At 46.7% G+C, this 13165-nt stretch overlaps 1 protein-coding gene across 1 annotated transcript in view; it reads right to left on the bottom strand.

The window, feature by feature from the left end:
* Positions 1-12259, bottom strand: part of LOC138270213 (diacylglycerol O-acyltransferase 1-like) — a 116079-nt gene extending 103820 nt beyond the window's left edge. The window contains exons 1-2 of the mRNA XM_069218850.1: positions 12133-12259; positions 11518-11984 (exon numbers count right to left, since the gene is read on the bottom strand). Of these exons, the coding sequence (XP_069074951.1) occupies positions 11518-11984; positions 12133-12259 (594 nt within the window). The remainder of the gene's footprint in view (positions 1-11517; positions 11985-12132) is intronic.
* Between the last annotated feature and the right edge of the window lie 906 nt (positions 12260-13165).

The raw sequence follows: 13165 nt of genomic DNA, 5'->3' as shown, positions 1-13165 counted from the left end.
GGCAAGACCCTTCCGAGAGGATACCCTACAAACTATACTTACCATATTAGTGCACAGAATGTTGCTTATGCAACGATTCCTGGGGTAGGTGATCGAGTAATCCCCAATGAAGACCAGAGATTAGAGCTGATTACAGCAGCACATGAGGGTGTCGCTTCTGCACATGCTGGTATACAGGCCATGATAACAATTCTACAACAATGATACTGGTGGCCTGGTCTATGCAGACGGACTAAACAGTATGTCCTTTGCTGTGACATTTGTCAGCAGATTAAGGGCTCAAATATCAAACGCCCTCCGCAGACATCCCTCTTAGTGTCAGAAAAGCCACTACATTGTGTGCATCTGGACCATTGTGGTCCCTTACAACCTGATGGTGCATACAAATACATTTTAGTGGCTGTGGATTCCTGTTCTAGATTCCTGTGGGTATGGCCACAGCGGTCGGCTGACGCCCGAACTGTTATAAAAGATTTGCTGATCTTTATCGGTACATATGCGGTTGCAGCATTCCATTCGGACCAGGGCCTTGCCTTTGCCTCTAAAGCTTTCAGGGACACCATGAGAACGATGGGTGTTCAACTACATTACTCCTCACCATACCATCGCGAGGGAAATTCGGTCGTGGAGAGGCGGAATCGTGATCTAAAGCAGTCCTTAACAGCTCAAGTATTAGGTTCAGGCCGCAGTTGGTTACATCACCTATATGGGGTCCAGAGAGCACGGACTAATCTGCCAAGACGGTCCTTGGGGGGGGGAAGTCTCCATATGAGGTTCTCTTTGGGATACCTATGTATGTCCCCGATCTTGATGCCCCTGGTATGGTGGCAGCAGAAACACCTTTTGAAATAAAAGAACGTCTCACTGTTTTACAGGAGCTTCAACAATTTCGTGATAATAAATCATCTGCGAGTGCTGCCACCTTAGGAATAAGGGACTTGGCGAAAACTTCGACTGGCTGGATTCCTAACGTTGGGGATCTGGTTTGTGAGAAGATCGCTGTGAAAAAAGAGTTCGGTCCATCATACAGAGTGCCTGTACCGGTCTTGGGAATAAAAGGCACCAGGACTGTTATCCTTCCACCATTGTCTGGATCTAAATCGAACAGATTTGATGACATCAAATTACACCATGTGGCCGATTCTTCACAGTAGACCAGGAGGTCCCTTGGGTGGTTCCCGATCCCCTCTCACTACCCAACAGGACATCCATCTACGTAGTAGGATGAACATCACTACTACTGACTATGCAACTATGTCAGCGGCTGTTCTGGACACTTCCTCGACCATGGGGAGGGCAGAAAATGAACTTTTGTTGGTTCCAGTAACAACTTCAGTGACCACCCCGCTTCAGGATTTGGCTGTATTTTACACGAACACTTCCACGACTAATGACGTTGTCTATCAAGAACTTCCACGTACAATGGATCAGAATTCAGCGGGTCCTGTGTTTGCAGAGACTTCCTCTGGCTATTTTGTGGACATTGATGATTTTTCTTCGGATTCATCCCCAGCTGAGACTGATAAGCTTTCGAAAAGTAGCAAATTGTATTGATGGCTTAAAAAGAACTATTTGATCTACCCATAGAACTATCTGTGGTTCTGTTTGACATTTGTTGCATTATTTTTATGGATTGGTTTTGTGGCTGTTTTCTTTTTGCTGATTAATGGTCACTATATTGCTGATCGCTCCTCTGTGGAGCCTGTTGATGAAAGTTTAACACCACATCATTCTTCACATAAGGTCCAACGTGATTTGTCCCCTGTCAATATTACAGCTATTCCAATTACTGATGGGATTGTGTGGGACAAAGTTCTGTTCGATATATATGGGCCTACAGAGATAATTCAAATACCATACGTGTTCAAAATTTCAATGTCTGATGTTATTACACCTAATGTTGTCTCTGATGATTGGGATGTCCAAACAGTTGATTCAATGCTAACTGAAATGAAGGACTATTCCGCTTTTGGAAGTGATGATGTATATGATTATACAATGAATTATGGGGAAATGTTCTGCTATAACAATTGGGGACATCACTACCTACACCGTGCAACTAGATATAGGCCTCTCTTGAACTACACACAATGGGAACACTGTTCAACACCACAGGTGGGGAGTCCAAAGTATTACAGTGACAAATTTACATAATTTTCTGGGCATGATACAAAGAAAGCAGAATCGTATTATTTTAAATGACCTCCGGCACAAATTAGAAAACTTTTGCTAACAGATACGAAACTGATTTATTCAGAACCCTTCGTTTCCCGGCTCTCGATTGAGGGTTACGAATATTGGAAAAACACTATTGATTTAAAAAGTGTATGGGGGACACAGGATTGGCAGATACAGGGTAGGGAGGCTTTGTTTCGAGCATGCCTGATTCCTGTGCAAATGATTTTCTTAAATGACACTATTGAGCAGACATCCTGTCTAGGATTAGCAAAAATTAAAGACTTGAACACGCCCAGTATCCCTATTCCAACAAAATTCAGAGATTCGCAACGCTTTCTTAATGTCTCAGAATGCAATGGTTAAGGCTGGTGCCTATAATTCTTCACTTTCCCGTCCCGGCGGGTGGTTGGTTTGGCTCTCCGACACTGATGAGTGTCAAAAGCGTTTCTTAAACTCTTCAGGGGGTTTCTCCATTCACAGGCCTTACCCTCGCTTTCTATCAGGTCAACATACAGGTATAATTACAACATACAGTGTGGGTAAGCTGTGCCAGCAATGGGTGCAGACAAACACTTTAACAGCGGTTAAACAACACCTGAACACTCTTTCTGACAGTGTAGACTTACAGGATTTCCTATTAGGTCCTAGAAAACACCGCTCGAAAAGGTTTTTATATGCTATGTACAATGAAATTCGGAAACTTTCCCAGATTGAAGCTGCTGCACGTATAAGGCAACTAGATAAGGAGAATTTGGAAAAAATATTAGCTGTTGTCGACAATGGCATGAACACGCTGTCCAACAGGATTTATTCACTATCAAATATAGTGTCGTCTGCTATTGATATCACTCAGACTGACTTGTCCCGGTTATACCATGGGCAAACACAGCTACGTTCCATCATGCAGCTGGGTTGGACATTACAGACACTGAAAAGTGGCCACATTCCATGGAAATACATTAATGGGAGTGAACTATTCACTGCTTTTAATTTTTCCAGGGAACAAGAGACAATGGCTAAAAGGGAGGCTCGTTTCACCCTGCTTCAAGTAGAGAAGTTAGATAAGTTGTCCTTCACAGTAGCAGAGAGTCCTTCAACTATCTGGCTCTTACACGGCATTATTAATTTACCGATTTCGACTTTCCGTTTCTCAAGCTGCCTGAAACATCTTGCGGTGGGACGATATGAAGAGCTAGGAGATAGCTTTATTAAAGAAGAGGGGGAGTTGCCCTTTGACTATAAATGTCTGAACGGTGAACAGGAGGTCTTTCTTAGCAGAAGTGAATGTGAGACTGCTGTTCGTCATTCTATGATATGCAAACAGGTGTCTCTTCACGGTCTTTGCAATGCGGGGGTCGCGAATTTGGCCTGTTTTCTGAAGGGTACTCCCATCCCTTTAATTCGTCCAGTGTTTCATGTACTTTCCAATGGAAGTTATGTTCTACTGAACGATGAAAGCTGTTGCGGCTTGCGACCTGGAATTGCCTACGCAATCTCAGTCACGAAGGTCGTTACGTGTTGTGGACATGTTTTGTTTCCCCCCACACGAGATAAAAGTATCTGAAATGTAGCCCCACATAGATACTATTAATGTGAACTATGACAAGTTGAGTAGACTGAAGATGCTATTGTTTCACAAACAGGTCGCCTTGACATCCGCAAAAGAGACGTATGCTCTCCAGATTGCGAGATCATCAGCCGAGATACAATCCCTTTTAAATACCGATTTCCCCAAACACTTTGGAGAGCTGGTATCCAGAATATTCAATGCTTCAAGCACAACTGGGATTGTTCATTTCTTTAAGGTTGTCGGTCTGGTTTCGTGTCCATCTTCCAGACTGTCTTCGGAGTCATCCCATCAGTCATCCATTCTCTCTTTTCCAGTGTGTTTGGTGGCTTTCCAATTATTTTGGCTTTTATTGGCGGACTACTACTGCTATTTCTTCTGATTCGCCGTGGTTGTTTCTTTCCAGCGACGCAGAGCAATGGAGCCGCTCACGTCAACCCCGCTGTGCCGTGAACGCATGGTTCGGATCTTCAGTACACCATTGCTGTTGGAACTGGAGTTTGACTGGTCATTGTCATTCCGGCCTCTACTCTGGTGTGTACAACCGGTCTTCCGCTGCATATGGTGTCTCTTTGAACATCTGCCTATGGTCTGTCTTGCTGTTTCACCGACATGTCCTGTGGACCACGAACTGCTGATGTCCCCGATGAGGGTTCATACACGGTCATGCCCCTTGAGCCTGAGGTTGCTCCGCGAGGCCACCTATGAGCCTTCTGTTATAAGATCGAACATGGATGAGGACACTGCAGCAAGTATCGATACAACGGTGAATATGACTCACTTCTGCTCTGTGGATCCGTTTGTCCGTCAAGCAATAGATTTCACTTTCGACAATGTTGACTCATTTTTTAGGTCCTTGAATGGTGACTTCGATGACATTCTTCAAGATCCTGCATATAACACATAATTCGATGAATTTACTTACCATTTCCCAGTTCCAAAATATACAATTATACTAAACGTTTGCTATACTTGTCATAGTTTATATTAACATCTCTGTATGTATTTTTAAACAAATTTTTACACACAGCCATTGTTTTATCATTAACTACATTTACTGGCTTGTGTTTTTGTTTTATTTTTCGTTTTTAGTTCAGAGGCAGCTTTTTTAGCGTTTGGGTTCCTGTACCTTCATCATACCTGTTACGGCAATGGGGAGGGTGTAGTGAATCCTAGTTTGTTTTAACGGGATAACAGGAGTTAGCTTAGCCGTAGGCTTCTAAGCTCGTGCCCCCGTCACCTAGTGACTTTTAACCTACTTAGCTTGCTCTGTCTTAGTCCATTTAATTATTTATTTCCTTTAAGATGGCGGCCTTGTTTATAGTTAGGCCACTTGTTATGGGTTTTATTATCAGTGTCACAGCGCCAAGGCGTCAAGATCAAGCACGAAAGACAAACATACAGTAGGTGTTCACACTTAGGGATTTTCCCTCTCCATACTTTCGAGGGATGTTGATATTAATTGCCATCCCAAGCATGCCTGTTATCTATTGTTTTGAATTACACTTACGTCAGGGGACCTTGTAGATCTGTATAAATACATCACACTTTAGACAGATAATCAGAGGGATTCCGACCAGAGAGCATCGCCACCATCGCTGATACCGATGCTGCAGTCGTCTTGACGCTGACCCAGTCTTCGTGTCCCTGCGGAGTCTGAGATAGAGACCTCATTCCAAGGTAACGAGGGTTGGGGGCTCCTCTCATGTACATGGTTTTGGCAGATTAGGTTTAGCAAACCCAGCTCTCCTTTAGGTAGGAGGTTAGGCCTATTCTCATTAGGGTATTAGGGCATATTCCATCTCGTACATATATATATATATATTTCCTTCATATATTGCAAAATGGTGGGGGTCTTCATAACCATGACTCTCTTCTTCACAATACTGTTGCTTGGTATATTCATTATCCTAATCATTGCAGTTCATGCAACTTATCGCAAATGGCAGTTATGTTAAATAAAAACTATTATAACTTCACTGCATCTGTGTTATTGCCTTTGTTTGTATGAGACATAATACATCTGTGAGAAAGGGGTAATTTCCATTTAACCACGACAACCCTGAGATATCTTACTTTGAGTCCATGCGTAAGCGACTGCTACAAATCACCTTTTACTAGGATGTTTCTGGTGAGGTACTGCTAGTGAGCCGGTAAGGTTTGGACAACAGTTACAACTAAGTTGTAGGAAAAGACTTAGGGGGTCATTCTAACCCCGGCGGGCACCGCCCGCCTGGCGGAAACCGCCACTTGGCCGCGGAGGCCATTCAGACTTTCCCACTGGGCCGGCGGGTGCCCGCCAAGGGAGCCCCCCCCGGCTCAGCGGGAAAGGCCCTGCAACATTGAAGCCGGCTCCGAATGGAGCCGGCAGTGTTGCAGGGGTGCGACGGGTGCAGTTGCATCCGTCGCGATTTTCACTGTCTGAAAATCATGCTGGGGCCCTGTTAGGGGGCCCGCGACACCCGTTCCCGCCATCCTGTTTCTGGCGGTGAAAACCGCCAGAAACAGGCTGGCGGGAAGGGGGTCGGAATCCCCATGGCGGCGCTGCTTGCAGCGCCGCCATGGAGGATTCTTCCAGCCGGGGGTAATCCGGCAGGAAACCGCCGGACCCGGCTGGGCGACCGCGGCTGTCGGAATGCCAAAGGAAGCACCGCCAGCCTGTTGGCGGTGCTTCCGGCGACATGGGTTGGAATGAGGGCCTTAGTCACCTACAAACGAAAGTACTGTCATCCTGAGACCAGCAGTCTTGCTCAGAGCAAGAGTCCAAACTACGACACACTCAGAGACAATTCCGGGCCAATAGATTTTTGTATAGAAAAATATATTTTCTTAGTTTATTTTAAGAACCACAGGTTCAAGATTTACATGTAATACTTTAAATGAAAGGTATTGCAGGTCGGTACTTTACACATAAATCACATATAGTTATTTTAAAACTAGACAGTGCAATTTTCAACAGTTCCTGGGGGGAGTAAGAGTTTGTTAGTTTTTGCAGGTAAGTAAACCACCTACGGGGTTCAAGTTTGGGTCCAAGGTAGCTCACCGTTGGGGTTCAGAGCAACCCCAAAGTTACCACACCAGCAGCTCAGGGCCAGTCAGGTGCAGAGGTCAAAGTGGTGCCCAAAACGCATAGGATTCAATGGAGAAGGGGGTGCCCCGGTTCCAGTCTGCCAGCAGGTAGGTACCCGCTTCTTCGGAGGGCAGACCAGGGGGGTTTTGTAGGGCACCGGGGGGGACACAAGTCCACACAAAGTACACCCTCAGCAGCACGGGGGCGGCCGGGTGCAGTATGCAAACACGCGTCGGGTTTCAATAGGTTTCAATGGGAGACCAAGGGGTCTCTTCAGCGATGCAGGCAGGCAAGGGGGGGGCTCCTCTGGGTAGCCACCACCTGGGGGTTGCTCCAGCACCGGAGGTCGGATCCTTCAGGCCCTGGGGGCTGCGGGTGCAGAGTCTTTACCAGACATCTGATCTTGGAAGCAGGCAGTCGCGGTCAGGGGGAGCCTCGGGATTCCCTCCGCAGGCGTCGCTGTGGGGACTCAGGGGGGGCAACTCTGGCTACTCACGGTCTCGCAGACGCCGGGGAGTCCTCCCTGAAGTGTTTGTTCTCCACAAGTCGAGCTGGTGGTGCAGAGTGCCAAGTCTAACGCTTCCGGCGGGAAACGCAAGTTGTTTCAAAGTTGCTTCTTTGTTTCAAAGTTGCAGTCTTGGGTGAACAGAGCCGCTGTCCTCAGGAGTTCTTGGTCCTTCTAGATGCAGGGCAGTCCTCTGAGGCTTCAGAGGTCGCTGGTCCCTGGGGAGAGCGTCGCTGGAGCAGTGTCTTTAGAAGTGGGGAGACAGGCCGGTAGAGCTGGGGCCAAAGCAGTTGGTGTCTCCGTCTTCTCTGCAGGGTTTTTCAGCTTAGCAGTCCTCTTCTTCTTAGGTTGCAGGAATCTGAGTTCCTAGGTTCTGGGGAGCCCCTAAATACTGAATTTAGGGGTGTGTTTAGGTCTGGGGGGTTAGTAGCCAATGGCTACTAGCCCTGAGGGTGGCTACACCCTCATTGTGCCTCCTCCCTGAGGGGAGAGGGGCACATCCCTAATCCTATTGGGGGAATCCTCCATCTGCAAGTCAGAGTCACCTAAGCTCAGGACACCTTAGGGGCTGTCCTGACTGGCCAGTGACTCCTCCTTGTTTTTCTCATTATCTCTCCTGGACTTGCCGCCAAAAGTGGGGGCTGTGTCCAGGGGGCGGGCATCTCCACTAGCTGGAGTGCCCTGGGGCATTGTAACACGAAGCCTGGCTAGGTATTACAGTTCCTGCAGGGGGGAGGTGTTAAGCACCTCCACCCAGAGCAGGCTTTTGTTTCTGTCCTCAGAGAGCACAAAGGCACTCACCACATGGGGTCAGAAACTCGTCTCTCAGCAGCAGGCTGGCACAGACCAGTCAGTCCTGCACTGAACAATTGGGTAAAATACAGGGGGTATCTCTAAGATGCCCTCTGTGTGCATTTTTTTAATAAATCCAACACTGGCATCAGTGTGGGTTTATTATTCTGAGAAGTTTGATACCAAACTTCCCAGTATTCAGCGTAGCCATTATGGAGCTGTGGAGTTCGTTTTTGACAGACTCCCAGACCATATACTCTTATGGCTACCCTGCACTTACAATGTCTAAGGTTTTTTTAGGTGAAAGAACACTGGTGCTGGGGCCTGGTTAGCAGGGTGCCAGCACACTTCTCAGTCAAGTCAGCATCAGTATCAGGCAAAAAGTGGGGGGTAACTGCAACAGGGAGCCATTTCTTTACAGCACGCTACTCCGGAACCCAACAAGAATTAGTGATGGATTAGTATCGGGAAATATGAGCAACATGCTGGCTCCATTTGTAGGCGGCTCCCGTGTTTAGGCTGAGATCCCTGCTGGGCCGGCGGGCGGAAACCAGGTTTCTGCCCGCCAGCCCAATGGGGATCTCATCATAGACCCCGCAGGAGTGTGGTTGCATTGGGGGCCGCCCGGCGGTTCAACCTTGGCGGAGCGGCACCATCTGCTGGCAGGATGAGGGGGCAGAGCTGAGTACAGCTCCACTTACAACTGCATAGGGAGCGCTCTGCCCACACACAAAGGACCTATCTCCTCCACATTGTCACTACAGACATCTTAGAGCAGGGAAAGTCCAAGCCACTGTCTAGAAGCTTCTCCCACCTTACAGACTGAAGGCAGCAGGATATAAAAACAGGACCTCAGACATCATATTTTCAGTACACTTCTGGACCTGTGGATAGTCTGTCAGGAAGAACAACAGCTGTGCTGCTGAAAGGTCTACCATTCTGCAGGAATGCTGACTTGCTGCCTGTCTACCCTCTTTCCGGGGGAAATAGGACTGGACTAACAACTTGAACCCATTACAACCAGAGTGACTCCAAAGGGCTGGTTTGCTGGCCTCCTAATCTGAGTTTAAGGGACACAAATGGCTCCTTGCACCTTGGACCTACACCTGAACCCAGTCAGAGGGAATATTGATGCTCCAAGTGATGCCCCACCAGTCCTGGACCCTTGGAAGTGGTGCTGAAAGATACCAGATAGCCAGAATCCACAAGAGGGTTTTTTTGAGCTAACAAATGCTCTGAGAACCAGGAGACTGGGACCAACCTGCTCGCCTTTTCCAAAGCAGTAAATCCTGTCCAGCGGTCCTTTGCCATAGGGGTATCTGGCCTCCCCAAACTGTCTTCGACTACAGTCCTCTACATCGTCCTGCTAGAGATTTTTGAATTCCTTTTCAGAGACTAAGTCCAAACATAGAAATCTTCACCATGGCTTTGACCCAATGTTATCCGACGACAACGATTCCTCCTCTTACAGCTCCTGCAGCCTTGCCCCGCTGAACTTTACCTTCTCAGAACATTATTCTCAGAAATGTATCTAAGTCCCAAAATAAGAGCTGACCAGGACCAATCCACTTCTTGTATCCAAATCGCACTCTATTGCGGTTGGCAATATTTTTCAACTTTAACACGGTATCCCATGTCTTGATATCCACGGTTGACTCCTTGATATTTTAGGAGCTGGTCTTTACTAAAAAAAAATATTAAAAACTCCATTCTACTGATTGGATTTTTGTTGTTTTGGTGTCAAATTATTTATTACGTTTTACTCTATTTTTCTAAAATTGGTGTGGGAATTTTATTGTTGCATTTTCACTATATTTCTGTTTGTGTACTGAATAAGTACTTTGCACATTGTCTCTAAGTTAAGCCAGACTTCTTTTTGTGCCAAGCTACCAAGATTTAAGCAAGTTAATTTAATGACTTTTTGTGATTTGCCATGCAAAGCATTGTGGCTGTCGCTTGACCAGGAATCATATCTCAGCCAATCAACAATTCTATTTCACAAACTGGTGAAGAAAATTTTTGGATTAGAATGAGCCAAGTTTGCTTTCTTTTTCAGGCACTACGACAAACCAAGGAAACGACTGCTGTCAACTTTATCCTAAATGTGACAGAAATTTGGATATAAAGACTGTAGTAACTGAGTTAGTAAGATGGGCATTTGGAAAGCACTGGTAGAAAAAAATATGGATGTTAGAGGCTTCGATCCAATAGTTTGAGGCTTGTTAACTTAGGCATGTAACATTGAATCTTTGACTTTTTTTTTTTACAAAGATAATAGCTCTAATCTTTTCCCTTGATTTAATTAAGTTAGGGAGGGTGTGAGATTATATGTTTAGCTTTTTTGTAGATTGGCATCTGCTGATTTATTACAACCTATATTTGTATTATAAACTGTTCCCTGTTACTTTGATGGACCCATGTGAAGAAAAATTGTTATACTATTTTGTACTCGACTAGAGAGGCACTGAAACAATGTAGATGTTCTTATGTGTTCTTCGCTTACAGACATTTTAAAATTAGATTGATGAGCAAGCTTCTCATGATTTAAGACTGATGCATGCCTCCTACATAGCTTTTGGTCCCCCTGGACCAAGCTTTCAGGTACCTTCCGTCGGTCAGCCACACCACAAGACAAGAATCAAAGAGAAACATTAACCTTTGATGTGAATCAGGAGCAAGAAATCGATATTATCTAGTGGCTGAATTGCAGAATCAAACCAGTTTTTGAATTTTACTATGCCTCCTTTTTCTTCATTGGTAGATCAGGGAACACCTTGCTATACCCAAATTCAGGATGCATGGACTACAAATACATCTTTTGTGTGTCATTTAATAGAGACTGTAATGTTGCTCCATGTATGAGAACGTACCTCGAACATAGAATGCAAATTAGAATTGACCTACCTCTTAGATCACTAAACATGTTGTCATCAGGGAGTAAGGGGGATGTTTAAAAACTATCACTTATAATGTGTCTTAGGCGCCAGGACACCCTCAACTCTTTCCATTAATTTGTTGTTCACCCTCCCCTACAAATTGCACCACTTATCTGCAGTGTGTTTGTAATGAGGAAGCCCCAAACCAGTTGTTTGGTGCAATACAAGTGTTGTAGTTACAACACAGAGTAAGTGGAACTAGGATGAAGGGGGCCAGTACTGCCTACTAATGAAGTGGCCAGGAGACTGGAGGAGGTGACAGACACCAAAGTAAGTCTCACTCCTGCATGCATACAAAGAGGCCGGGTGAGGGGCAGTCAGAGGTCGATCCTTCGGGCTTCAGGCCCCTCACACTCACACCTCGGCCTGAGTGGGTGCCTGTAGCACAGCCCAACGCGGAGTCTGTTATTCACATCTAGTCTCCCTGCTTCGCACCCCGCAGTCACTCTATCCAGTATGAGTTCAGTACCCGGGAAAGGCGCCGCGGGGCCCGCCTGCCTTCTCTGCGGCCCCTCATCTGCAGCCTCGGGGAACTTCCGTTCAACCGCCGTGTGGACGGGGCCAACCGGGCCTGCGCGGGCGGAACTGACGTCTGCTTCGCGTGGGAGTGAGGCGCGGTGCGCGGGGTCTGACGCTTGTTGCGCGAGGACCGACGTCTGGTGCGCGTGGGAGTGAGGGGAGACCGACGGAACACCGATTGGCCCTGCACGCGGCAGTTGCGTGACGCGTGCGGGCCGGAAGCGGCGCGCGCACTCCTAAGAGTCGACTCCGCCCCCTCCGATGCGCTCGAGCGAGGGGCTGTGTGAGAAGAGGCGCCGGGGCCCAGGAACCTGTGCGGGGAGCTCCGCTCTGAGGAGGGATCGTCACCGAGACGGACACTGCCTCGCAATGAACTGCGCGGGAAGAGACAACTCTCGCACGCGGCCGCCACATGACCTGGAGACAGCCGAGACTCTCTGAGGAGGGGGTCAGTAACCTCCTACCCCCTCCCAAACATGAGCCGGGGCCCATGTCCGTCCTCCTGCTGCGCGGCCTCCTGGGGACACGTTCGTTATTTGTGTCAAAGATCACTTAAAGGTGTTACGAGCCGACTTGTTCTGTAGCGCGTCCTTGTAATCAACTCCGTAAACGTTAGCGCTGCAGCCCGGATAGCCTGTTACGAAAAATAGACTTGATAAAAACATGTTATAGCACACAGCGTAGCTGCACATTTCGTGAATGCAGTTTTAAAACAATAACTTGCATATCCCAATATGACATTGACTCAGTTCTCAACATCACATGTTCGGAACGGGTGATCATTACCATTCAAAATGCCACTGTAAAGTATGCTGCATGTGAGAAACCAGCTTGAAAACAAGACGTAAGTGAACAAAACGTCGTTTATTCTCCAGTTTCAGCCACAGAAATAAATTCAATATATCCAACAAATCACCCCAGCGCCGCAGATCGCTCCCACTCTCGTCTGCCAACTGCCGTTTTCTCCACGTCCTCGGTCCCTCGCGCCCCCACACGCGCGTCGGGAACGCCGAGAAACCGGCTCGTGCAAGCGGCTCTGCCGCACGTGTAGTTTAATTGTACACGCGCGGCAGACACTAAATTTTTTTTTTTTTTAAACAAAACCAAACAAGCCCAACCCTCCCATGAAAACAAACAATAAACCAATACCCCAAAACTTTGGAAAACAAACAAAAGCAATACATCAGGCAATAATACATATTTCACTAGACACTTCTAAATGTAAGTAATGATATATATTACGCTTTACATTTCCAACATTACATTTTGCATTTTTTGAGAGAGATCAAAACTTGAGCAAACCTGGAAAACCTCGCTTAACGGTACCTCATCGGTAATTTGTGGACTCTACAACTTTTCCTAACAGTTCGAAGCAAACGTCCCCTTCCTTAGGATTTAATGGTTCAACCACACCAGATTTATGTACAATCACGGACTCCTTCACCCTTCCATTCAGCTCCAACGGTTCACTAAGCGACAAAGGAACATCTCTTGCTAAAACTTTTCCCACATTCCACCAATTACGCCCTCCAACCCGAACAGCATTACCACACACTTTGTCAACTCTCAAAGGTTCAGAAAACTTTGAGTCACCTTTC

The sequence above is a fragment of the Pleurodeles waltl genome, chromosome 2_1 (assembly GCF_031143425.1).
Source record: "Pleurodeles waltl isolate 20211129_DDA chromosome 2_1, aPleWal1.hap1.20221129, whole genome shotgun sequence".
In the NCBI taxonomy this organism is placed as follows: domain Eukaryota; kingdom Metazoa; phylum Chordata; class Amphibia; order Caudata; family Salamandridae; genus Pleurodeles; species Pleurodeles waltl.
This window is presented reverse-complemented; position numbering and strand designations above follow the sequence as displayed.